The 26,088-nt window shown below is 35.0% G+C and overlaps 3 protein-coding genes across 3 annotated transcripts in view; 2 read left to right on the top strand and 1 right to left on the bottom strand.

Moving 5' to 3' along the window:
• Window positions 1-7,159, top strand: part of nvy (CBFA2/RUNX1 partner transcriptional co-repressor nervy) — a gene marked incomplete at its 5' end in the record, with an annotated part of 99,526 nt that extends 92,367 nt beyond the window's left edge. The window contains 4 exons of the mRNA XM_088229201.1: window positions 312-448; window positions 2,060-2,191; window positions 4,034-4,141; window positions 6,626-7,159. Of these exons, the coding sequence (XP_088085327.1) occupies window positions 312-448; window positions 2,060-2,191; window positions 4,034-4,141; window positions 6,626-6,997 (749 nt within the window). The remainder of the gene's footprint in view (window positions 1-311; window positions 449-2,059; window positions 2,192-4,033; window positions 4,142-6,625) is intronic.
• Window positions 7,160-16,987: 9,828 nt separating this feature from the next.
• LOC148279915 (nucleolar protein 9) lies at window positions 16,988-23,010 on the bottom strand. Its single transcript, XM_088229202.1, has 5 exons — window positions 22,698-23,010; window positions 21,555-22,612; window positions 20,186-20,314; window positions 18,787-19,110; window positions 16,988-17,275 (listed from the first exon to the last, which is right to left on the bottom strand). Exons 1-5 carry the CDS (start codon window positions 22,888-22,890, stop codon window positions 17,009-17,011), a joined length of 1,971 nt encoding a protein of 656 aa, XP_088085328.1. The 5' UTR covers window positions 22,891-23,010; the 3' UTR covers window positions 16,988-17,008.
• An 85-nt stretch (window positions 23,011-23,095) lies between these two features.
• On the top strand, window positions 23,096-25,635 carry vih (ubiquitin conjugating enzyme vih). Its single transcript, XM_088229204.1, has 2 exons — window positions 23,096-23,356; window positions 23,472-25,635. Exons 1-2 carry the CDS (start codon window positions 23,256-23,258, stop codon window positions 23,911-23,913), a joined length of 543 nt encoding a protein of 180 aa, XP_088085330.1. The 5' UTR covers window positions 23,096-23,255; the 3' UTR covers window positions 23,914-25,635.
• Window positions 25,636-26,088: the final 453 nt, after the last annotated feature.

Consider the following 26,088-nt stretch of genomic DNA (forward strand, 5'->3'; position numbering starts at 1 on the left):
TTATCTCTGTTTATTAAGTTAAGTCTTCTTTGTTTATTCTCTAATGTAAAAACATTCTAGCGTTAAGTGTCCCCGGCAAAAGTAACCAGTGAGAACACATTATTTTTATTATTGTTTATAGTTTGTAGGAGAAAAATATGAATAAATAAATAAATAAAATACATTTATGTGTGTGTGTATGCGTATATTATTTTGATATTAACTATTATGACTAGGAACATAGTATAAATGAAGACAGAGGTTATTTAGTTGGGATTTTAATACTCTTCCCGTACTGTGAATATTTTTAATTTTACTTATTTATTAATTAGGAAATGCCTCGGATAGCTGTTCCCCCGAGGGGTCGGACATAAAGAGGGCTGCAGGGGAGATTATGGCCGCCACAGTTCGTCAAACAGAAGAGAGGGTAGCAGAGGTCAGGAGAAGAGCCGAGGAATCTGTCAATCAGGTGCCCACACCTTATTTTCAACTTTTTAAAATTTAAATATATTACATATACAGGGGTAGGCGCTCGAAGTGTTACCAACTTCACGCTGCTGTTGCAATCAAACGGCTAATGACAGTGTGCTCATGTTTTGACGCGTGTCAGTCTATTATATTGTTAATAATTCTACCGAAGCATATCGTTTTACGTCACAGTTAAAATAAGTTATTGAAATGGAATTCAAACTCAACAGTGTTATTGCTCTGTCTTTGGCTGAAAAATCACAACCAGCAATGATTAATGAGCTACGACATTTACACGTGAGCAAAATGTTTGTGTATCGGACCATTTCACGTTGCGGTGATACTGGTAGCATAAAAAAAACGCCATGGAGGTGGACATTCAAAAACAGCAACATCGACAGAAATGGTTTGAAAGGTGAAGGCCAGAATTCAACGTAATCCACGGCACAGCGCAGCTCAATTGGCGAAAAATCTCATGTGTCTGCTCGTAGCATGGAATGCATATTAAAATGAACTACGATTGAAGTCCTACAAAATACAAAAAGTGCAAGATTAAGCGCCTACACAAAAAGCAGTTTGCCGAGCCTTTGTGTCAAAACACTTGCACGTTGGTGGTGAGCTAGAAAATTTGGTATTTTTTAAAAGACAATTTAGACCAGCGAATTGCTCTGCGAAAGCAAGCGCCTGCATCAGTGATGGTTTGGGCCGCGGTAACTGCCACGGGACGCATACCACTCATTCCCATTGAACAGGGTGTAAAAGTATAACAGGAAATCTACCGTGAAAAGATTTTGAAAGACGCGTTGTTACTTTGGGCACGTAAAAAATTTCGGTAGTAACCATTGGACGTTTCAACAAAACTCGGCACCATCCCACAAAGCCCGCGAAACCCAACGTTTTTTTACAATAAAAAGTTCCCAGCTTCATTTCATCACAACAGTGGCCTCCATATTCCCCGGACTTAAACCAAATGGACTTTTCCATATGGTACATTCTAGAAGCCAAAGTATCAGCTAAAAAATATGTGACGGTCGACGCCTTAAAGATTGCCTTCGCCGAGGATGGGACAAAATACCATCAGCCCACATTCGTGCAGCGTGTGAAGCCTTCTTGGACAGACTCGATGCTTTTATCCGCGCTAAAGGTGGCTACATCGAACAATATATATTTATATATTTTTTTTTATTGAAATGTTTTTACGATATACTGAAGTTTTGAAATTAAAAAAATCAAAATTGTCAAAATTACAGAATTTTTAATTGGTAACACTTCGAGTGCCGACCCCAACAGTTTAGTTTGTTTACACCACAACAGGCCGGGAGGCCCAACCACAGTGGTGAATTACAGCACAAACACCCAAGGTTGAGAACATTAAATGTATGTATCGGGAATCGAACCCAGAACCTTCCGTGCGTGAGTCAAATGTCTCAGCAATTGCACAACGGAGACCAACTTGCCGCGCGCCTTTGCCATTTTTGCCTCTCAATGATAATGCCAATTAAATAATTGTCACAACTAAATAGTTACAAGTGGAAGTGTGTTTGGTAATAATATTAATACGCGTTAACCATTATTTCATTGGAATTTATATCATTAACATCGTGGCCCTCAGGTGAAGCGCCAAGCGGTGGCGGAACTCCAAAGGGCTGCTGCAGCAGAGCGGGCCCGCCTTGAGAGACTCTTGAGGCTCCCATCAGCTCGGAGAGCCACCAGCCAGTCTCCACCACCACCCGAACACCACAATGTAATATAAACTTTGCTAGACAGTATTCAAATCCTTTCGTGAAATGGCTCCAAGATACCTATCGGCCCTCTGTATTAGGGAAAATACAAGTCAAATAAAATATTCTCTTGGGTTCATTCAGGCAGAGGAAACTTGTTGATATCTGGCGCTGACGTTTGATTATCAGTGCATGTTAAAAAAAATCCTAAAATTAATCGCTCTCTAGAGAGTTATTTCTTTCACATAAAACGTTGAAGAATTCACTGAGCATAACCCGTGTCGGGGCATCATTTACGTTATTTTAATTTTATGATCTAGTACATAAAAAATATAATAGATAACACTGTATTGTCATGAACATAAAACATAATTCCGAGTTCAAATAGACTACCGTTTTGGCGGGGTGACTATTTCAAGACAGTTTTCAACACCCAAATCCAGAAGCCATTTTTTAACAAATAAATTAAATTTCTGTTTATTTGTATTCAATTTTAAATCAAAAGGTAGAGTGTTGTAAATTTTGGAAGCAAGGTACATATCGTGGGCGTACAAGAGAAATTGACCAAGTGACAAAATCAATCATGTTCAGGGGAGCCATTTTAGTGTTTTTCTAGAGTTCAATTGCTTCTCAAAGATCAGATTTTCCAAGTAGGTGGTTGGTAATTTTACATTATATGTACGGTACTTTCAACTTTAATGTAAAGTATAAACATATTCAAAAAACTTTATTACTTTTATGTAAAAAAAATCAATTGAAAAACTTAGTCAATTTTACCTGTAAAATTTGTCATGAAATTTGACAGATAATCATTTTTGTTTCGTTCATTGAGGGAGGTAGTATTTTATTTTATTTTATAACTATTATGTTTTGGGGATTTTTTATTTCAATAATCAACTTTTTTATATTTATGAAGGTTAAATAAACACAGAAATACAAATTTAATGAAAAAGAACAAATAATTAAGAAGTGTTACGTAATAATCTAAAAAATAAATTTTATTAATAAACTTTTTATAAAAAAAACCGTATCTGTCAAATACAAAACGTTGACTAATTTACTAACTACTGACTACTAACTCTAACTAACTCTTCACTGGTGACATCACCTACAAGTAAAATTGACTAACTGTTACTTGGTCCATTATTTGGATTTTAAATTTACTAATAAAAGTGACTGTGATGTGTGTTGGTCAGTTTTACTTGTCAAACATCTGTGAGCTTCTATCAAATGGTCACATATTTTATAAATCGAATTCTTTTTTGAGTGTTGGATTGACTTGGCATTTTTACCAGTCAAGCATTATGCTAATACGATGTCAAAAAGTCAATAATCTCAATTTCGTCATTTTTGCAAATGGTCACTTTTACTTGTATAACCACGATACGACTCCTCTGACCAAACGCCAAACGATGTTGTCATTTTAGGTGGCACAAATAGTTGTCTCTTTTTTATCTTGTTTCATAGATTGTATTATATTGACTGCCACTAGTTTTATGTGTGTGAACGAGAAGTGCCCTAGCGTACAGTTGCCTGACGTCCAAAACGCCTACTCGTTCAAACACCTCCGTTGTGGATGTTCTGATAGGGACCCCGAGCAGAGCCTTGAGCACATACTTTTGTGCTATTTCCAAGGTTTGCATAGCACTTTTGCTGGCTCCACCCCATGCAATTATTCCGTAATCTATAATGGTTTGACAGATTGAGTAGTATACTTGATTTAAAGTTTTTCTGTCAAGAATTTTTCTTACGGTATTAAATACATAAACAAGATTTTTAACTTTTGCCGAAGTATCTACGTTAATTGTCCAGTCCAATTCATTGCTTAAGAGATGTTCAACGAACGACTAATATTTGTTTTGTAGACATGTTGGAACTGCGGACGCAAAGCTCAGGAGACGTGTAGCGGCTGCAACGTGGCGCGCTACTGCGGTGCATTCTGTCAACACAAGGATTGGGAAAATCATCATCAGGTTATTCACTATTTACATTTACATCAACTCTTTCTTCCCGGTGATGTGTGGCTAGTACACATTGCATCTAATAACTTTAATATCTCCATAAATATAATAAATGATGGGTTGAGATTTTCGGCATTCCTTCGTTATACATTTACGTATCGGTAAAAATGTTTTTTTAATTAATTAATCAATGCTTATTGGGAACATAAAAAGCATTTTGTCTAAAATCGGAGATATCACCGATACAATAGAAAGTTTACCAATGTGTCGCATGTTGCTCTCGTAGTAAAAGAGTAATCCTAATTTATAATTGTCTCGCACACTCTTTACGTCTCACTCTCGATAATACGGGTAATTTGGGAGCGAGAGATACAATTTTTATGCGTCACACGCGCGAACAGCAAATTTTCTTGTACTTCTCCCCGACGCCCGTTAGCTGCGTTAGTAGCTGCCTGACTTCAGGTGGGGGCGGTTCTTTTTGCGCGCACTGAAGGCATGAATTAATGTTTTTTCATGTTTTTAGCAATTAGATTAAAAATATCATAACTTCTGACTTCAACTATATACAATTGAAGCAATTGCCGATGAATATTACACTTTTACCATTTAAAATCTCTCATTTTTTGCGTGTGTAGTGACTAGACAGCACCGTAATACGCGGAAATTTTTAAGATAGTAAGGAAAAGGTTAAAAACACATAACTTTTTCAGTCAATATCCTGTCACCGTAGAATTATAACAGCCCAGAAATCGCGTACGCGCATCAAACTGAAGCCGACTAAACTACTCATAAATTAGTCGTTTTACGTTGTATTTTAAGTTTATTTATTAAGATAAACAACAGCAATACAAAAAAATATAAACAACATTATCAGAAAACATCAAATAAAGCCAAATAAGTTTTCCACATAAATACAATTATAAAAATCCAGTTCAGTTAGATATTAAATAAGCAAAGCTACTGACCTCAATATATACTGTTGATGAATATCCAGCAAATTCTTTGAAAGGCGAATCACTCGGGTATCGGTATGGTTTTTTTAATATAACTCTTGTCATTGATTTTTGAGCTATAGCTGCTGAAGCCATAGTCGTTTTGGTGCAGCTTCCCCAGCCAATCAGACCATACGTCAGTATTGAATTTACCAATCCATAATACAATTGTTTTAGTTCTTTAATCCTTAGAAAAAATTAATCAAACGTTTTATTTTATTAGAAATATCTTCAGTTTGTAGGTTCCATCTCATAAATTTATCTATTTTTAAACCCAAATATTTTACACTAGTGACATTTTCCAATATTGTACATTTACAATTTATATTATTTATGCAATGATGTAATTTTAGTTCATACCCGGAGTTTGGTTGTCCCACCGAAGATGAGCTGAAACAGATAAACTTTGTTTTTTCTGCATTGAGATTACTCTTTTGCTTACGCAAATTGTCGTTCAACCAATTGTTTACCCTCGTCATATCTTTGTTAGCTTTGTCATGAACTTCTGCCCAATTTGGGGCACTATATATTAATACTGTATCATCAGCGAAAGATATTATTTTTCCAAGAGATTCACTCCTACAAAGTCCGTCAATATATACTAAGAACAGTAGCGGTCCCAATGTACCTCCTCGGGGAACACCATAGTCTAACTCTGCAGCATCACTTAGTTCATCGCCAATTTTTACTTTTTGTAATCTATTTAAATAAATAAATCTGTATATAAAAAAATTAATGTATGAAAGCTTGTCCTTTATAGACTCGCTAACTACCGGACCGATTTAAATGCGGCTTTTTGCATCCAATTCAAGGGACTTAGATTTGTGAATATCTTTAATATGTTTATCAGAAAAAAAAATTAGAACCGAAAAGGTGTTTTTTATCGAACTTCCAGGGTTGCATTTGACTGAAATGCATAGTTCGCTCCAACAATGGTAAACATATTTTCCTAGACTAAGTATTTGTATAGGTACAAATGAAATAAAAATAACTACCTCAAGACAAGATCTGGTCTATCTTAGTTCTTTATTTTCTTTTGGTTTCGAATTTTATGTCAAGCTCATGTCAAAACACGGCTGGCGATTAAAGAATGATTAAATTCGCGTTGGGCATGGGTTGAGTGTCATAATTTTAGAGGGCTTAGGGTAAATCGCGCCCTGACTTTTCTTCATTAACACGTATTCCCGTATTTTCTCCATGGATTATGGCACTAGTAGTGATTTTTGCACGATTTTGATTCGAGCTCGACGAGGACTCTTAGCCAATCATATGAGGAGATAAAACGAAGAACTTACCTTATGTCCTTATTTACGAAAAAACGTTTGTTCAACTAGCTAATAGCAGGCAAGCCAACGTTCGGGCAGGACAACGTCTGTCGGGTCCGCTAGGATAATATAAATAATACTTATCCATAACGATTCTAACATACATTCAAATAGTGTTTAATCTTCCCCGATTATTGACAGTTTTAATTTATATTTATTGTGTTTTTTCACGCTCGCAGGTGTGCTGCGGGAGAGATCAGAAGCCTACGTCACTCCTCTCTGTGACATCGCCTCCTACTCAACAGCCCCCTCAGCCAGCCCTCAAATCCTCGCAAATCACCCGATCATCCACCCCGGTTTCCAGTTCCACTTCCAATGACAGACTCAACCTCACAACGGAGAGATTAACTCTCAACGCCGACAGGATCCCGGAAAATAGACTATCTCTGTCCACACTGAACAACGCCGAAAGACTCCTGTCTTCGAACCAAGAGAGAATGGCTCTTAGCGTGGCGAGCCAAGGAGAAAGGCTCGGGATATCAGTACCTGACAGAATAACCCTCGCTTTGGGCAACCAGGGTCTGGTCAGCGGAGTCGGGGGTAAGAAATGACGCATTTCGAAGACCAACGAAGTCGTCAATACTAGCAGCATGCCGAAAACACACAAGAAAAGCAGACGATAAACATATTACTAGTTTATAAACGTATCTATACTTATTCTTAACTCGTAGAAATCCATTTATGTCTATATAAGTTTGTAAAAATAAGAAAAACATTTTCCAGTATAGTATACACCGATTTCAGAACACAACTATATTGGAGACAAATTAAAAACCAGCATCAATCCTTCCGGGCCTTAAGGGGAGTATCTAAGGTCCCGTAGGTAACATATTTTTTTAATAACTATTTTGTTAATTATCATATATACTTAATTTCTTGCGTCTTGAATGTATAAAAGTTATTACAATATTTTCCTGCCAAATTCTTTAAATAATAATTATTATTTATCTTTGCTTTCTCCCTATGCAAACAGCCAACATTACAGTTCATCGCTTCACAGTTTAATAATCCTAATTTGGTCGCTTTTTTCCAGCCATAACCATAAAAATCCGGATTTCGTGATTTACATTTTACACGCGTTCTCCTTCACAACTGTGGCGCGACATTAGATCGGTGCTGTTCAACGGTCCACAGCGCGATGTCATATAGAAAAAATGTATGAATTTCGCAAAAACTAGAAATATTATGAAACAGTTTTAACATAACTTTTTTTATTCGTATTTATAGCATTCTAACTGGGGTATTCCTAGTACCCCCTACAGGAATAGGTTAAGAAGCACATGATAACTACACTAACCAGGAATGGTATTCCAAACGCTCTCGTGGCCATATTATCTCGTGTATTTTGTATGTTTTCTAGTGCCACGAGAGTGGTTCAGATGTTTATCTTGATGTTTATCTAACCTGGCAAGTTTTTAAAAATAATAAATAAATACAAAAAAAACTGTTCTGACACCTTTCGAGGTTTAAAAATAAATATTAGACAAACTTAATCGGAAGTTAAATTAACACGGAAAATCACTATAGTCCTTAAAAATTAGCTTGATTAAAATGACAGCTGTCAAACTACTGTCACTAGTGATGGGAAGGTTATGATCACTGATCAAATCGATTTTATCAGTTTTTTCATGCAAACACAAAACTCTGTTTCCGAAAATTGATATAAAAAACGCAAAAACAAGCCTATTATAGTGTGTTTAAGACAATTATTCACCAAAAAATAAGGCATTTATACTTTTTTACATGAACAACACCAAATAAATAATTTTTTTATTCGATCGATTTACATTGATCAATATGTCCCATTTCTAACATTTTCGCAAAATGATATAACCTTGTAAGAACGTCGTTAATAATTAGGTTTATTTTAGTTTTAAAGCTGATTTTACATAATTATGTTGATTTATATGTCAAGCATTGTATTTAAAAAATTAATTAACTTGCCAGATACGAATGATTTTTCGTGTGTCAACGTCTAAGGAGTGAACTACAAAACTCACTACAAAGTTATGTCGTCACTTTTGCTGACAACTGTTTATTCTAATCAAGATATACTTTAAGAACTATAAGTTATTGCTGCACATAGCAATTTTATAGTTTTGAAAACTACCCGTGTTTGAATACATAAAAATGTATGTTCGTCGTATCAGCAATACTATTTATTTTATAGACAATTTAAGTGCAATGAAATAGATATGTCTCAAAATTATATATCGTCGGCTTGTAAAACCTTCCAAGTCCAGATTACAAACATGTTCAGGAGACAATGAGGAGGTTTTGTAATTTTTTTCATTACTCCGCATGTGACGTCACTAGTTCTCTCTGGTGAGTTGTCCTGATTAGGTGGGTTGGTGGGAAACTGGTAATCTATCACAACACTCTATCGTTGGTTGATTTAGAAGAACTTGTGACGTCATTTAAAGCAGTTCATGTTTATTATTTTTTCCATACATTTTAGAAAAACTTCGCTGTACTATTAAATGGTCTATTTTTTACTGAGTGTAAGAAAACAATTCTTATGTCCAATTCCCTGTAGCACTAAACCTTTTCACTAACTCTAGATCACTAACCATTCGTCTAATAGACTGGGGGCACCCCGTGCTTTTGCTGACTCGGTAAGTTTCCTCAGCCCGCCCACTTCTGGCGCCTTCCTAAATAATTAAATTAGTCACTCGCACGCGTTGACTGCGGACATTCGCTAGATATTGGCGTAATCGTCGTCTGTAGTCGGTAACTTTTTTTAACCTATTTTATTTTTATATTTATACATAGAATTAAGAATAGTCCAAAAGGAGCGTAGAATCATATTTGAATACATCGGACCGTGTCCAAAAAACCCCCCACTTTCACCGCGCGCATGTGTGAAGTCGCTTCGTAATATTACCAGATCGCGAAATATATAATCATAACACAAAAAGTAAGATAATTAATTTTTTTTTTAAAGTTGTGTTGTGTTCTTTTAGGGGGTAGAAATACTGCTAGGATCTTAAAGAAACAGGATCATATCACATTTCATGAGTAATTAGAAAATGAATGCGTAAGTAGCAAATGCATTACTTGGATTTTTTTTTATTTCATTCTGTCAGATTGTCAAAGAAACAAAATGGAAATTTTGTTAGTGTTGCCAGGGTAGTAAATTTCTTTACCCTACTTTGCCCATCTAATGAGAGAACTAATGAAAAATGGACCTCTGATTAAACAACTCTGTGGTGGACATTTGACCGACATTATCTTCACAACATCAAATATTATTTAACATGATATAAAAAATATCCGTTTTATGTGAAATAAAATTTGTTTTATATTTTAAGTTTGAAGTTCATTAATTCAAATTACTCTTATTAAAGACCCTTAAATTAACAGATTGCTTTTTTTACCTTAAATTTGTGTAATGATTATATTTTTTGCCATCGTGCAACATTACGCGGCGACATCACGAATGCGCGCGGCAATAGTGGGGGGATTATTGGACACAGTCCGATGTATTCAAATATGATTCTACGCTCTTTCTGAACTATTTTTAATTCTATGGTAATTAAAAATAAAAAAAACTGATTAAATAAATATTGATGATCTGTTTCATAGTCTGACAGATGAGGGGTTAGTTACACTGTTATTAAAAACTAGTTAAATGAATTACATTTAAGAAGAAATGTTTTTTTAGGCTAATATTTAGAGTTTTGGAGTGTTTTAATTCTCCTGAATATTGTGATCTGGACTTGGAAAGTTTTACAAGTAATTTGACGATCTTATTTTTATATTTTTCAATGAGCATTTCTTTGTGGATAATTGTGATGTAAATATTTTTTTATTCTAACACCGTGTATGTGAAAAAATTACATTTTGTGCAATACGAATTAAAAACATTATTTTCACTATAAATAGTATAGAATAAGTACCATTTAGAATATTAGTAATAACAAAAATCTTTCATTAAACTGATCTCGATTGAAAAAATGTATACCTTCCTACTATAAGTTCCTTTTCTTGTTTTGTTAACCTAAATGTTTTCTTTTTAAATGTTGTTATAAATATTTATTAAATTATGAAACATATTCTATTAACTACTGCATAATATGTTTTATCTTGTGTACATACTGAAAATGTTTAATTAATTAAAATTAATTTGTTGGGAGAAAATATAGAAAAAAAATCAAGTTAAATTTGTTTTTCATATTTTTTCGATGCTAAAGTTTAGCTTTGGGGTTTGTGCAACATATATTGTGAATTTCCTATGTGTATCATAAAGCAATAAGTATATAAAAAAATCTTAATCAATTGATTGGAAAGAATTAATATTGGATTCCATACTATTATTCGTAATATTGTGAAATTTCTATTTTAAAAAGCTATCCAAAAAAACATTGTGCTTTGAATTCTGCTTTTTTTTCTATTTTTTATAAATTTCATCTATGGCGGCAATTCATTTAATTCAACATAATGCCACCAATGTTTTTCACAGTACTACTTTTTTTACATCAATAGACGGATGGCAAAAGGGTATATACGAGTACCTATGTCATTTTCTAAATTGTGCAGGATAAGCAAATAATTCATAGTCTCATAGCTTAAAGTGTGATAAGAACATATGAATCTAATGACGTATAAATAGACATGTTATTCCTATACAAGCTCTATAAAAGATATAGAAAATAATATTGCGTTGCCCTCAACAGTAAAAAATTGCAAATCACGATACATAAACAATAGAAACGTTACTAGTGCGAAGAAAATGGCATTTAAATTCGTGGCCTTCCATGCCTTCATTCTCAAGCTTCACCACGTCTGCAAGGGTATAAAATTGGCAGCCTAAAGAACCTGATCGATCCATCTTACCCAGCATGACAGTCTTCTTGAGGTGCATACATTCTCGCCTCGAAATATGGCCAAAGAAACGTAGAATTCTTTGTCGACATAAATTTGATAATCTTTTATTTTACTAGATTTCTTCTTTCCGTTCACAATATCATTTGCATTCTTCTCTAGCGCCTATTTTCCTTTGATCCATGAAATAATCGCCTATATTTTTAAGGACATTATTCAAAAATTTTAAAGCTGCCTGCTAGTGTCGTTTCTATGGAAAGGCGTTACACACAGAAATAAGAGTAATGACGATGATGAGTCACATCAACTGACTAGGTTGGGCTGACTGACGTTACCACACCCTGTGGTCTCTTTATAGGCCGTGTTTCTTTGTTCTTCATGTCTCCCATGGTGGGAATAAAGTTAATGTACTTCAGGATGTGGCTCTTGTGTGGACGGATGTCTTATGTGAAATACTGTTGCTTAAGAGCAATGTGATGTATTGTATTCAATATAAAATCTTTTGGCACATGTGTGTGTGTGTCATTGATCACTGGACCTTGATCCCCACACATGTGCATTGTGATTTGTTATATCAATTTAATATCTTAGTTGTAGCTAGTATTGAAATGTGTCTATTTATTAAACGCCATGTTTGTCATGTACTTAATGCAATACTAAGACCAAAAATTGTATAATTTCTTATCATGGTTTTAGAATGTACATTTATAATATTTTATCACGAGGTCTTTAACCTAGAATGTGTATTGTGAGCTGTTTTATACTATCTAGAATGTAAATTAAGCACAAAATTATGCAGTCAGCATTTCCTTACTAGAATTAAGAATATTTCCATTCGTGTTATTAGTCCCTACCTAGTTATATAAGTGTACATATTGATTTTACAATAGTTTATCTTTAACACATTATTTCATAACTAAGCATGTGATTGTAAAACTGATTGTAATTCAAAATGTTGTAAAGAACATTGTTTTAAAATTATAACAGGAAAAAACAAGGAAAGAATAATTTGAAACATATTTTCTATCAATTTAAAACCAGTTATAATGCCTACATTTTCAGGATACAAATTTTCCCTTATTAAATTTCTTTTTCTTGATAATTACAAAAGAAATTGTGTGCCGGAACCAGTCAGCATAGTTTATTTGGTATTTTCGATGAATATTAGAGATAAACCGTAAATCTATCACCAACACTCTATCATTGGTTTATTAAGAAGAACTGGTGACGTATTACAAAGTAGTTTGTTTTTTAAAATCTTTTTTTTCTATACATTTTCATGAGACTTCACCGTACAATTTAATGCTCTTATTTTTACCGCGCATACGAAAATATCTTTTATATCTGCTTTCCCGTAGCACTCATTTTTGTACCAATATGAAGCCCTACATATGTGCCATTAGGTGGGTACAAAGGATTTAAATGAAAATTGTATTTTTAATTGTCAGAATAGTAATTTTTCATCACATATTTTTTTCTATGATTTTTCTAGAACTTGTCCTTTACAACATTTCAAAGTTCTTGCAATAATGATAAGTTTTTTAAGTTAACTATCTAAATTTGGCTGTATAGTTACTCAAAATTGTTAAATAAGATAACAATTTTGATAAGATTAAATAAGATAAGAGTTTTTGTATGTTGTGAAGATCAAGGACCACGTTTATCTTCAATTTTATCTACATAGAAAAATTAAGTTTTCTTTATGAAAAATATAATCTGTGCTAATTTTTTTTCGAAACATGTTCATTGTAGGCTGCCGATGAAGATACTTTGAATTTTCATACAAATATACACAGTTTTGTACAAAAATATTGATTTTACTTAATGGCGTCTCGATAGGTTCCGTTAAAGACAACGTTTAAAATTGTCCCCCACAAATAACTAATAATAACTTTTTAAAATTAGTTAATTTTTTAAGTTATTGATAACCAACTTTCAAAAATAAGTGTTTTTCCTTTTTTGTAACAGTTATTTTGCTAAATTTACCTTTTTTATTACTTCGGTACATATTTTTACTCTTTACTATGTTATTTTTTGTTGTAATTTGTTCACTACTATTATTATAGTTTTGCAAAAGGTTCATTAGACCGTAAATAAATAAATAAAATATACTAATGTGCTTCATAGTATTAATACTGAAAATTTTCAATAGCCAAATTTGGTTCAATGAAATATTTTCTTTTGACTGTGGGCAAAATTTCTCTCTTTCAAAATAATATTCCTTTGGATCTTTATGTAGAAAATCTTGTCACAATACACCTGCGGCGATTAAGTAACGATACTGCGCACCTTCCACCGCGCAGCCGCATCAGGCGAGGTTGTAATTGAAATGTCGTTGACCTTGATACTTCCAAAGCAACAACCCATAATTTCATCTCTCTATCTGCTTTAGTTTGGTTTCAAATGTTGGTTGTAGAGACCACTGTTAAGTAGTTGTGCCGCGATCATGGTTGACCATAAAATCGACCAGCATTTGCTTAATTCAGTTGATTCTAACTAACCTAACCTTCTAAGGAAGGTATTGTGACATTTTAAAAATCTCTAACAGAATTATTACAAATGTTGAAGGAGGTGTTTGGTGATAATGTTAATGCTTTGAATGGCGCAAGCGAGCATGAGCAAGTCGAAATGGAAGCAATGCTGATAATTTTTTTCGATATCAAGGGTGTTATTATGACTGATGGGGTGCCCGAGGGTCAAACAGTTTATCAGAAATATTTTAATCAAGCTTAGGAAAAGAGTAAGGAAGAAAAGATCAGACTTGTAGAAGAACGACGCATGGATTTTGCACCAGGACAGCTCACAATTCCATATCTGTGAAGCAGTTTTTAGCGGACAAATTCATTCTTCTTGATCATCCTTTGTACTTGCCAGATCTCGCACCGTGTGACTTCTACATGTTCCCAAAAGTGAATAGTGCATAAGGAATACATTTTCAGTCTGTTGAACATGTAAAAGCAAAAACGGCAGTGATGTCGGAGAGACTGACAGCTGATAAGCTACAGCATTGTTTTGAACATTGAAAGACACGTATGCAGCGGTGTACAACTAGGCGAGGAACTCTCCTCGTACTCATGTTGAAAGGGTTATTTGCGATAATTCATGTATCTCACACTAGTCGTTATTTAATTGCCACACTACATATATAATTTCAAAAATATGATTTAAAGCACAAATTTTGTGATTGAAATAATTTTTAAATCAACATTCATGGGTTAGTTAATAATGTGTTAGAAATAAGCTAAAATAATATATCTTCTCTTCAAGACCGTCGAAATAAATCTGACTTTCTAGTCCTATTTAAAATTCTTAACTTACTCTTTGATGCGCCTGAACTACTGAGCTTAGTAAAATTAAATCTTCCAACTAGAAACCTCAAACAAAATTTACTCTTTCATACCGATAATCATAGAACTAACTATGGTTTTCATTCCTCTATGCCCAGAATTCTAAGGTCTGCCAACAAACATACCAGTCTTGATTTCTTTGATGACAAGTTGTCTTCTTTCAAACGATCACTGAATCAAATTCAATTATAAACACCTCTCTCCCGCTTCCACTCCCACTAAGTCTTCTATTATACCACTGTGTCTTTATAATTTCTTTTATAATAATTTTCTATGTATAATAAATAAATAAATTCATATGCTGGCCGGTTTTAGAACACTACTGTTCCTTTGTCAAAGTGAAAAGACATGCTTACCCATTGACTGCATGCTTAAATTAACAAATTCATAAACCAAAATGAAATGCTAGTTTGAAAAAAAAAACAAATTTTGTAGAACTATGGAAAAAGGAATGACATCCCTTGTGAAAAGAAAAGCTTGTGTTTTGGATCAAAATGACATGGTAAAAATATTTTTTGCTGATTTCCTCATTTATGCAGATTTTTTCTGACTTTGTGCATGAAACAATCTCCCACCATTGTTCCACAGATGTTTAAAAATTGTTCCAAATCTGCTTTTGATCCGATTATGATTTATGTTTACATAATAAATTGTTGTCAAGGTATAAATATCAATTAAAATAAGCAATTCTTAATATATTATGAAACGTGTAAATAAAATAAAAGTACAAAAATTGTAGTTTTTATTCCCCTTCTTCAGCCTGTAGCCGTCCGCTCCTGAACATACGCCTCCTCCGTGCCAAATGGTCTCGGGCTATTGGCATCTACACTGTTCTCGAATGCTTCCCAATATCGTATCCCGTCTTCCGGGGTTTTCGGTAGCAGTTCGAGGGCGCCAGCACTGGAGGCGTTTAGCCCATCTATCGTCTGAGCTGCGAGCAACATGACCAGCCCAGCGCCATTTCAAAGTAGCAACTCTTTCAATAATGTCCAGTACTCCTGTTTTGGTTCTTATGATTTCATTTCTCATAAGACTAATCCTCAGCAGCGCTCGCTCCATGGCTCTCTGCATAACTCAATTTAAACGCACTTTTGTTGGATAGTGTAATGGGCCCATGTGTCAATACTAGCAAAACACAGGAATCAAACATTTTTCATTTAAGATTGATGGGGGTTCAGGCATTTTTAAAAATATGTATGACAAAGTTTTCTAAAAGCTGCTCATCCCGAGCCAACCTTTCGGTTGATCTCTGTTGTTTTATTTTTCTTGTACAATTTTATGGCGAAAATATACATATTCATTCAAGGCAGTGCCCCTACGCAATAATGATGTATTTGTTGGTTATGTAACGAGTGCCATCTTATGCCGCCATCAATGACGATCTATCAGCTTTATTCGGCAGAACTAAGGGACGCGGGATTTACAAGGGAAGAGGCGAGAGTGGTGGCTAGTGTTAGGGTCTCCTGGAGGAGTCTGGTGATGTCCACATGCTTCAGTAAAGAGTGGATGTGAAAGAATAAGAAGTATTCACTTACTACTACAAACAAATATGGGAATAATCATAGTACAGATAATATGGATATGGACATACACTGATGTGCAGACTCGGCAGTTAATAAAGTAAACCGGGCTTAAGGAAGAGACTGCCGACTTTAAAGAGCATTGTCTCTGTCGTACGACTCCGGCATCTGTAACATAATGAATGGATGAATGACAAAGACAACGATTAAGCCATCAGTCTCTTTTTAAGCCCGATGTACTTTTTTTAATGCCAGGTATTAGGTGTTTAACATAAGCTGTGGCCCTTTTTTTCCAAATTTAAAATTAGCACCAAAAGCAAAACAAAACAATTCTGCTCTACAAGACATTGTGTTTGCTTTTGCATTACATATATTATTTTATTTTATTGCAACCCTTCAAAATGGGATGCCAAGTAGACAAAAGTGAGCATTTTTGACACCTTCTCGTGTTCGCATTCAATTGAGGGAATAAAGCTGCTTGCGATATTTGCTATGATGCTATTAATTATTGACTAATTTATCGGCCTCCTGGTGTAGTGGTCAGCGCATTTGCCTACCATGTAAGAGGTCTCGGGTTCGATTCCCGACACGGTTGACAAGAAATATTTATTTAAAAAGGTGTTTTTACACTTGGATACTTCATAGTCCCTGAACAGGTACCTGAGGCGTAAGAATGATCACCTTACATTAATGTAACACTGCGATTGGTGTACCAATGCAGTGCCCTATGCACCATTAGGTATGGAGAGGGAATCATGATGAATTTTTCGTAATTTTTTTCAATTAAAAATTTTAATTTTTAAATTAATATTATAGGTGTGTATTAAAATCTTTCAGTAATCACATATTATACAAAATAAAGAATACAACTTTATTTTTTCTCTAGAATATCCTTAAATACAGATTTGGCTTTCTCTTCTTTGTCCAGAGAAGATTTCCAAGTGTTAAATGACTTCTTGTAAAGTTCCACTTTAAGTTTGTTGGCTATCACTTGGCCAAACATTGAAGAGTTGAGGATTTGACTCTTGTCAGCAAGTTCTTCCATTATCTTTACTCTCTGCTCCAGGCTGGATGTTTGAAATATTTTCTCCAAAGCTCTGGATCCATTCTTGGAGATGGCCAGGTCTTGGAATGTCCCCTGTAAACATAATCCAATTTGAATAAATTGTGGAAGGTCCACTGTAAACATTATCCAATTCGAATAACTTGTAGATTGTCCCATATAAAGCCCATCAAATTTAAATTATTTGTGGAATGTCCCGTGTAAACGTGATTAAATTCAAATAACTTGTAGAATGTTCCATATAAACACCATCAAATTTGAATAATTTGTGGAAAGTCCCGTGTAAACATGATCAAATTCGAATGAACTGTAGAGTTTCTCATGTCAATATTATCAAATTCAAATAACTTGTAGAAAGTCCCCTGTAAATGTGATTAAATTCAAATAACTTGTGGAATGAAATGTAATCATGGACTTGATTATATAATAATCAATTTGGGATAGTTGCTGAATGTACATGTTGAGTGGTTTATAATACATGTGTATATGTACCGCATGTAATGTTTGTGTATGTTTTATAAATGCATGTAGATGTGCGTATTTTATTTTATTAACATAAATGGCAAATCTGCCTTTTACAAATATTTATAATATTAACATATTTGGCTTAATATTTTTTTTCTTTTTTTCAAAAACATGAATATTAAAAACAAGATTTATAAAAAAAAAAATATAAAAAAATCACACCAAAAATTATACAAGATGTACATTTAAAAAAATAACCTAAAAATTATACAGCATATTCAGTAGAAAGTTTAAATAATAAAACATTCTACAGTAAAACAACAAGAAAATCATAAGTACTGTTTCACACAGCTAGGCAAAGTGAACAAAAAATTGTATATGAAATGCATGAATAAATAAATATAATTACCATTCACCATCTTTGAAAAAGTTCAAAAGGTTTGTTCTATAGGAACAATACCCTGCACTAAATATATCAGATACGTGAGAATAACTATTGCCGAGTTCATGAAGTCTATTTAATACTGCATTACAAGTATACACTGTCCGTTCATCGTATGCATCTGTTTATATATGTATGTGTTCATATATGTGTGCATGGATGTCTCGGAGTGTGCTTTCGGTATTTTTATTTATTACCAATAATAACCTCCATGGAAAATGCAAATGTTATCAATTATTTATTTTTCACTTAAGTTTTTTATTTATTTACTTTTTGTAACATTTAATGTTTACATCACTTTAGTGAATCGGGTTGTGGTCCTGTGGCTAGTGTCTCGGACTCACGGACCAAAGGTCTGTGGTTCGAATCCCACTCTACCCCAACTTGATTCCTATTTTCTAATAGTGAGTTATTTACAACTCGTTGAAAATGGCCCTCAAAATTAAATATTTGGCTAAAGCATAAGAACTCAAATATTTCTTTTTATTAAAAAAAAAAAAAAATCTTTTACATAATCTATAAAAACTTAATTGGTCTTTTTATGTTAGAAAACCTTTGTTCTTAATTCTTATTATGCATGACGGTATGTTTTCTGAATAAAATAAAATAACAAGTACTGACCACTAAGCTTAAATTCACAATCTATCAAAAACTCTTGTCTCATAAAAAGTATCCTCACCCGTAGCTTTCTAACCAGCACTTCTCTGGACTTGGCCCCCACGAACTGGCCTTGAAAGAACCCATCGGCGACGTGGCTGCCCTTGGCATCGCAAAACAGCACGAGCAGTTCGCTGGGAGACATGGCGAGGAAGCTGTCGATCACTCTCTTGGGTCTCTGGAAGCCCAGCATAGTCTGGAGCACCACGGACCCGTGGACGTTCACAAAGTACGGCTCGGTGTTCTTGGCTATGTCTACTCTATGGAGCGGGAGCAGGCGGGCACAAAGTACGGCGAAGTATTTATGGTTTTCTTGATCCGAACAGCCTAAAGCTTGTTCCATAGACTAGAAAAAAATACATATTTACATCATTTCCTTTTCCAAACCGAGTGGTGCGTACAGCACTGCATTGAGACTCCAATTGCAGCGTGTCTAGATAATTTTTGTTACATAGATAATATCTTTACCCCCCTTAAAAGTGCCACTTGTAGCTTGTTTAATTGAGTCAAATTGAAGATTTTGTCATTTGCATTTTTTAAAATTGGATACAAAAAATGCTTTCTTATGCGTGGTAAAAATTAGAGCATTAAATTGTACGGCGAAGTTTCCTTAAAATGTATGAAAAAATAATAAAAATGATTTTATAATAAAAACTAACTACTTTGAACGACATCACTAATAGTAATAATAATATTTGGCTGATTTACATAGCGCCATTTTTGTGAAAAATCTTTTTTTAAATTTACAATTGTATACTTAAACTTACATTCTAACTAAACTAAAGTGACATATATTTTCCGATTTAAAATTGAGGGTATGATAATCTAAGGAAGTGAGATTTTAGTTAGGATCTGAACTGACTGGGACTGTCGATGATTCGTAAGTTTGAAGGCAATTGGTTCCAGACAAAGGGTCCGGCAACGGCAAAAGCACGATCTCCGAATCTAGTGTTTGGGGAGCGCCGGATTTCGACAAGTTTTCCTCTTCCTGAATCAAATGCTGACCTAAGAGTAGATTTTCTTTGACATGTATTTTTCCTAATACAAAGGTCTGATGGGTATCTTGGAGTCATTTCATGAAGGGATTTGAATACTGTCCAGCAAAGCTTGTGTTTTATTATCTCTGGGCTTTAAATCTCAAAGATGTTGTGAGATGTGAGAATATTTTTTTATTCCCATAATAAGCCTCGCTGCTGCATTGAAAACAGATTGAAGTTTATTAGTTTGACATTTTGGGAGATTTGCGTATATTCCATTACAGTAATCTAGACGTGAAATGACCATTCTTCCGAATCAACCAATGATAGTGTCGTGATAGATTTCCGGTTTACGAGAAAAGGCAAGCCAATGTTATGTTTTATTATTAAAATATATCAGGACTGATCTTGTGCATACTTAAATACATAATGTTATGTTATTACCTGAATGAATTTGACTTGTTTGGTCTGGAGTCTTAAACAAGCTTTTACAATCGCCACCAGCACTCCTGTATTTCCACTTACTAATATTTTATCAAACTTGTCAGCGAGTTCATCAAACATCGGCTCAAACTGGAAAAAAGCATAAAAATTATCATTTTAGTCACTGCATATCTTGGTCATTATACTGTGGGATAATTATTACAACTACAACATTTTTCAAGCATTTTTGAGCTACAGAAAAGTCATGCATTCAAATCATATCATATAATGATTTGAATGCATGACTTTTACACGAACACATACATTACATGCGGTACATACACATATGTATTATAAACCACTCAACATGTATATTCAGCAACTATCCCAAATGATCAAGTCCATGAAGAAATTTTCTGTATAAACACAACGTGCAGTTAAAATGTCTACATTTATACGGAGTCCATTATAATTTTTACAGTTACATCTAATAAATGTATGTGAGGTATAATTGTGTATATACATCGATCATAATCAAAAGCTTACCCACTTAAATATGAAGTGTTAAAAATGAATATTTTGTTGCATCTTATTTTGTACTTTAACATGTTCGCATACACTTTTTTCTCATGGAATCCACTCTTATGGACACACATCACAACTTTCTTATTTTTTTAAATATTTCTCTTTCGATCGAACTATAGTTAAAGGTTTGACGTAAATCTTATTTGACTAACATCTGGGAAACTTTTGTTGCAGACTGTTTTTTTATAGAGACCCAATATTTCACAATGGCCAGTGGTCGGCAAACTGTTGCTCGCGAGCCGCATGAGGCTCTTCACCCGCTCGAGTGCGGCTAACACAGCCCAATTTTCACTTCTCGATTTATTTTTGAGCTACAGAAAAGTCATGCATTCAAATCATTATATGATATGATTTGAATGCACGACTTTTCTGTTTGTATCATTCATGGAGAAGAAAAAAAAATTGTTTGTGGGTAACTCACAAATGCTGATTTTGAAGTTGAAGTTGAAGACAGCTGTCAAAGTAATGTCATTAGTGATTGGAAATAACTGATCAAATCGATTTAACAGTTTTTTTCATGCAATTATGAAACTCTGGTTCTGAAAATTGATATAAAAATGCAAAAACAAGCCAATGATGGTTTGTTTGTTTAAGTACCTACATGTAGTAAGTAATTAATTTTGCATGTTCCAAAGTTTTACCTTGGGAGGCATATTTTATAATTTATAATAAATAACAAATAACATATTTTATTTATTATAATAAATATGCAGTATTTAATACAGTAAAATAAAACAGATGAATTTGGTTTGTGTAAAAAATATAAAAAAACAATTGATTGCTAAAGATTTGTGTAGGTACTTACTTCCTCTTTTACAGTACAGTTGTCAAATAATCTTTGCACTGTAAAATTCAGCCCAGGCATGCCAGCAAGTATTGCCAGACGGTTAATGAAGCATTTGGCATATATCTGAGTGTAGAGCTTAGATCTGGCAACATTCAACACGGCCTCTAATAATCTCACTGCAGGATCGGAATCAAAAACAGGCGGCAGATTTAAAGGTTTTAAAGAACTCTCTTCTGCATTTTCACTTTCTAAGTCTTTAATGTCTTTTTTATCGTCTTCTTGAGAGTCAGCCCACGAATCGGGAGCAAAACTTTCATCGAGAAGTTGTTTGACAACAGTACGGAAAAGCTTTTTACTGGAATTTTTCAAAGCAAATACGATGATTTGTAAGAGTCCCGATGTTAATGTTTCATAAGGCATGTCTTTGAACTGCGGCCATTTTGACAGCCGGTTTGCGTGTTCCTTCATAATCTCTTTGAATTCATCAGGGACCTGTCTATAAACTAACGGCATCGAATGCTTGTTAACATTTTTATTATTTGCTTCGGGATCTTTGTTCCCGAAGAGACTCTGTTTCGGCTTTTCGCAAGGTGCCGATACCACGCCGCCCAGACATTTGATAGAAGTTCTCAACATTCTGTTCGCAGACGGATCCCACACGAAATCCTCTAAATTATTCAATAAATATTTAGCAACTTTTATCGTGAACGCGTGACATTTTTCAACATGGTCGTCTGGATATGTAATATTCGTCGGTTGATCTTTTATTTCTGATTTGATTTTTTTTGCAGGCGGCTCTTCAGGCTCGGTTTCTCCGTCTATAGCGACGGGTCCCGTCTGCAGGTGCTGCGTCGCGCGCTCGCAGCACACAGAGAGAAGTTGTTCCAGAACAAAACTGGAAAAGTTGTCCGTGCTCAGAATCCGTATCTGGTCCGAGAAGGCTGCGATGTAGCGCTCTAGAGCTTCCGGCGAAGAAAACGGAAGAAGTTGTTCTATTATTCTGCAGCCGAGCTGATTGCACGAAAATGTAACTTCTTCGTCGTTCGTTCTCTCCAAAACATTGTTTACGAAGCTTTCTGAAATAAAAACAAGAAGTTAACATCTATATGATGCATTTGTGATGCGTTTCATAGATTATTTAGTTAGTATATAGACACTAACCCTTTTCCTCATCTGAAGTAAATCCATTTTTCATTACTTCTAATATTCCTACAAAATAATGATACATATCCTCTGTGATTTTCGATCCCCTTCCCCAGCACTCTTTTTTCGCATATTTTCTGGCATTTGAAAGCAAAGTTTTCTTTTTCTTCCATTTTCGCTTCGGTTGCGAATCTTTATTTTCCGATTCCATAACAAAAGCACGTGTTAAGAAATGTCAACAATTGACAGCCAGATAACCGCGATTTGACATCAATTCATTTTAGCGTCGGATCGTTGGACAACCTGTTTAGAGTGCATCAGATAGTGAACTGTTTTACCGGTCAACGGTAGTTACCGACATGCGACATGCACTTTTTTAGTTCAGAGCATGTCCGCTAGAGTTTAACGGCCGCGGCGTTGTTTGTGTTTGCGATTGCCCGCGTCAGCCCGCCATCTTGCGTTTCTGTCAAATTTGCAGTTCTTGATTGGAGATTTTTTAAATTGACAGGAAGTTGCGAATTTAACAGAAATCTGCGGTCGCACGGTGCTACTGCTGATCGCTGGTGAGATTTAAAAATGGCTCAAAATATAGATCCTCATTATTCGATGGCAACTAATCCTTCTAAACAAAATGAAGATACCGTTAAATTGAAAGACAACCACGCAGTGAGTAAAAGGTGAGCGGTTTGGTAATGAGTGCACGTTGTTTTTGTGTAAGATTTGTCGCGGTTATCGATCGTGCAGAGGCGGAGGGCAGTCGAACTGAGCGTAAAACATCTGTTGCGGTTTCAGGTTGCAGAAGGAGTTGATGGAGTTGATGCGGGCGGCGGACAAGGGAATCTCCGCCTTCCCGGAGAGCGACAACCTGTTCAAGTGGGTGGGGACCATCAGCGGCGCGGCGGAGACGGCCTACGCGGGCCAGCGGTACAAGCTGTCGTTAGAATTCCCCAACTCGTACCCGTACTCCGCGCCCGTCGTGAAGTTCCTGACGCCGTGTTTTCACCCCAACGTGGACGCGGGCGCGGGCGCCATCTGCCTCGACATCCTGAAGGACAAGTGGTCGGCGCTGTACGACGTGCGCACCATTCTCCTGTCCATCCAGAGCCTGCTGGCGGAGCCCAACGTGGACAGCCCCCTGAACGCGCTGGCCTCGGAACTGTGGCCCAACCAGGCGGAGTACCGGCGGTACCTGCGAGACTATTACGCCAAAAACAAGGACTCGTTACACAAATAAACTCGCTAAGTAAACTATTAAATAATTTTACGAGAATATGAGAGACTATTGTACAATTTCACATTTTCTTTTTAAAAAGTGACCATCTTATTGATTATAATCTCGTTTTGTGATCGAAACGAAACAGGGCTGTCTTGTTCAACTCGGGCGTTTAACGCGAATTAATTGGCTTAGTAGAAATTTGCGGGTTCAGCGATCTATCGAATGCCTCGATTTGATTTAAATAATCTAAACACACATTCGACTGACAATATTTTGAGCATGTCCAAATGTTTGTAGACATGGCTGTATTTTACATCATCAAGATTGAAATTTATCGGAACAGAGACTGAGAACATTTTTGAGAAGAAAATATGGAAGTCTAGGCATTTACATGGCTTATGACCTGTCATTGGCTGGTTTCAATGACCACTTTACACACTTCCATATTCAATTCTCAAAGATGTTTTCTCTCTCTGTTGCCATAAATTTCGCATGTTCGATTAACTGACGACCACACGCGTCAATATTTTTCAGAGACATTCATTTTAGCAAGGTGTTTATACAATCTGCAGTAATACAATGGGCTCTAGTAATAACCCGCATTTGGACATCCACCGGAACCTCTTTTTACACGGAAGAGCGGAGGCTCCCTCTCCAAGAGTAGATCCACAAAGTATCGGGCTATTGGATACGGGGTGAGCGCTTTAACATCCTTAGGTTTAACTAGTGTTCCCCGAGGATGCGGCTTCTTTTTACCATATTAAGCATCACATTCACATAGAATGTGGATAGGTGTTTCCACATCTGCACTGCAAAACCTACATCTAGAAGTTTCAGAATGGTTCATTCTAGAAAGGTGTTCGTTCAATCTGCAATGCCCTGTAAAGACTCGTGATAACCTTCACTTTATTAGGTTGAAAGCATACCTTTGCCATACCCCTTTATCAGTTCCGTAATTTGATTTTTAAGTATAACATGACAACAAAATCCTTAAAATAATCGTAGAGAACGCCGTAGCACAGTTGGTTAGGTTAGGTGCAGTTGGTTAGACGTCCTACTGTGAAACTGGTGTCGCGGAGTTCGATTCCCGCCAGTTGCAAGAAAAAATCTCCAAGATTTTTTTCTCGATTTGTCTGGGTGTTGAGGGGTATTTTTCATTATTTCCTTTTATTTCCTCTCTTTCCAGCCTGCTGGTAAGCCTCTGAAAATAGTGGCTTTTAAAAAAATAAGATAATTCACTATCACCCTTCTGTTGCCTATATTTTTTTCGCCTAGTAAGAAAAAAGTGATGTAAGGAATTCTAAAAGCGAATACTGTAATGATTAAATTACGTATTGTTAAATTAATGATCAGTTTTTTTTAAATTTTATTTTTATACCGTGTAAAAAGGGGTTCTAGCGAACTCAAAATATTATTCATATATTGCATAGATCGCCGAACCCATCAAATTTAATTCGCCTGATTGATTTCTCAAATGTTGCCATATCAGTAGATAGAGCCACATTGTAAACCATTCTTCATTATTAATTTGTGTATTTTAGATAAATTCTCACAAAATTTCACCATATAGCCCCTTATATTATATAATTTAGACAAATTTGAATACCCACCTTACAACAATGTCATACATTAGCTATTGGCTGACCAAATATTCCCAGAATTTGGGGCATTATATTTCTCATGTATTATGTTTGTGGATGCCATTTTGTGTACATTTAATATAATGTTGACAATTTTAAAGCATGCTTTTTTTTTCATATTGACTGTAACAGTGAGAAAGTTTATTGTTTAATTTTTTAAAGATTTATTTCTAGATTTTTACTTTCAAATTCAAATTTCCTTCCTTCCAATTCTACAAAATCTATGGACTTTTTTTGCTCGTGGTAAATGAGTGTATTATTGGCACACTAAGTTGTAAATAGTGATGAGAAATTGTACAAATACAGTAAAACTCCAACTCCGGATTAATGTGTGCCAGATTTAATTGCTTTTGGAATTATACACCGAATTGGAATTACATTAAAAACTTACTAAAACAGGTCCAGCGAAGTTGATTGCACAATTAAATTAAAATTAAAGACTTCCTTTATTTTGTAATTAATATTTGACAATCCCGATGACTGGAGTTCGGATAAACGGAGTTCTACAGTAATTTAATAGGGAAATATCACTTTTTTTTACAATTATGGGAAT

Source organism: Micrasema longulum, unplaced genomic scaffold (assembly GCF_059751315.1).
Source record: "Micrasema longulum isolate JH-2025_06_02 unplaced genomic scaffold, ASM5975131v1 h1tg000644l, whole genome shotgun sequence".
NCBI classification, from domain to species: Eukaryota; Metazoa; Arthropoda; class Insecta; order Trichoptera; family Brachycentridae; genus Micrasema; species Micrasema longulum.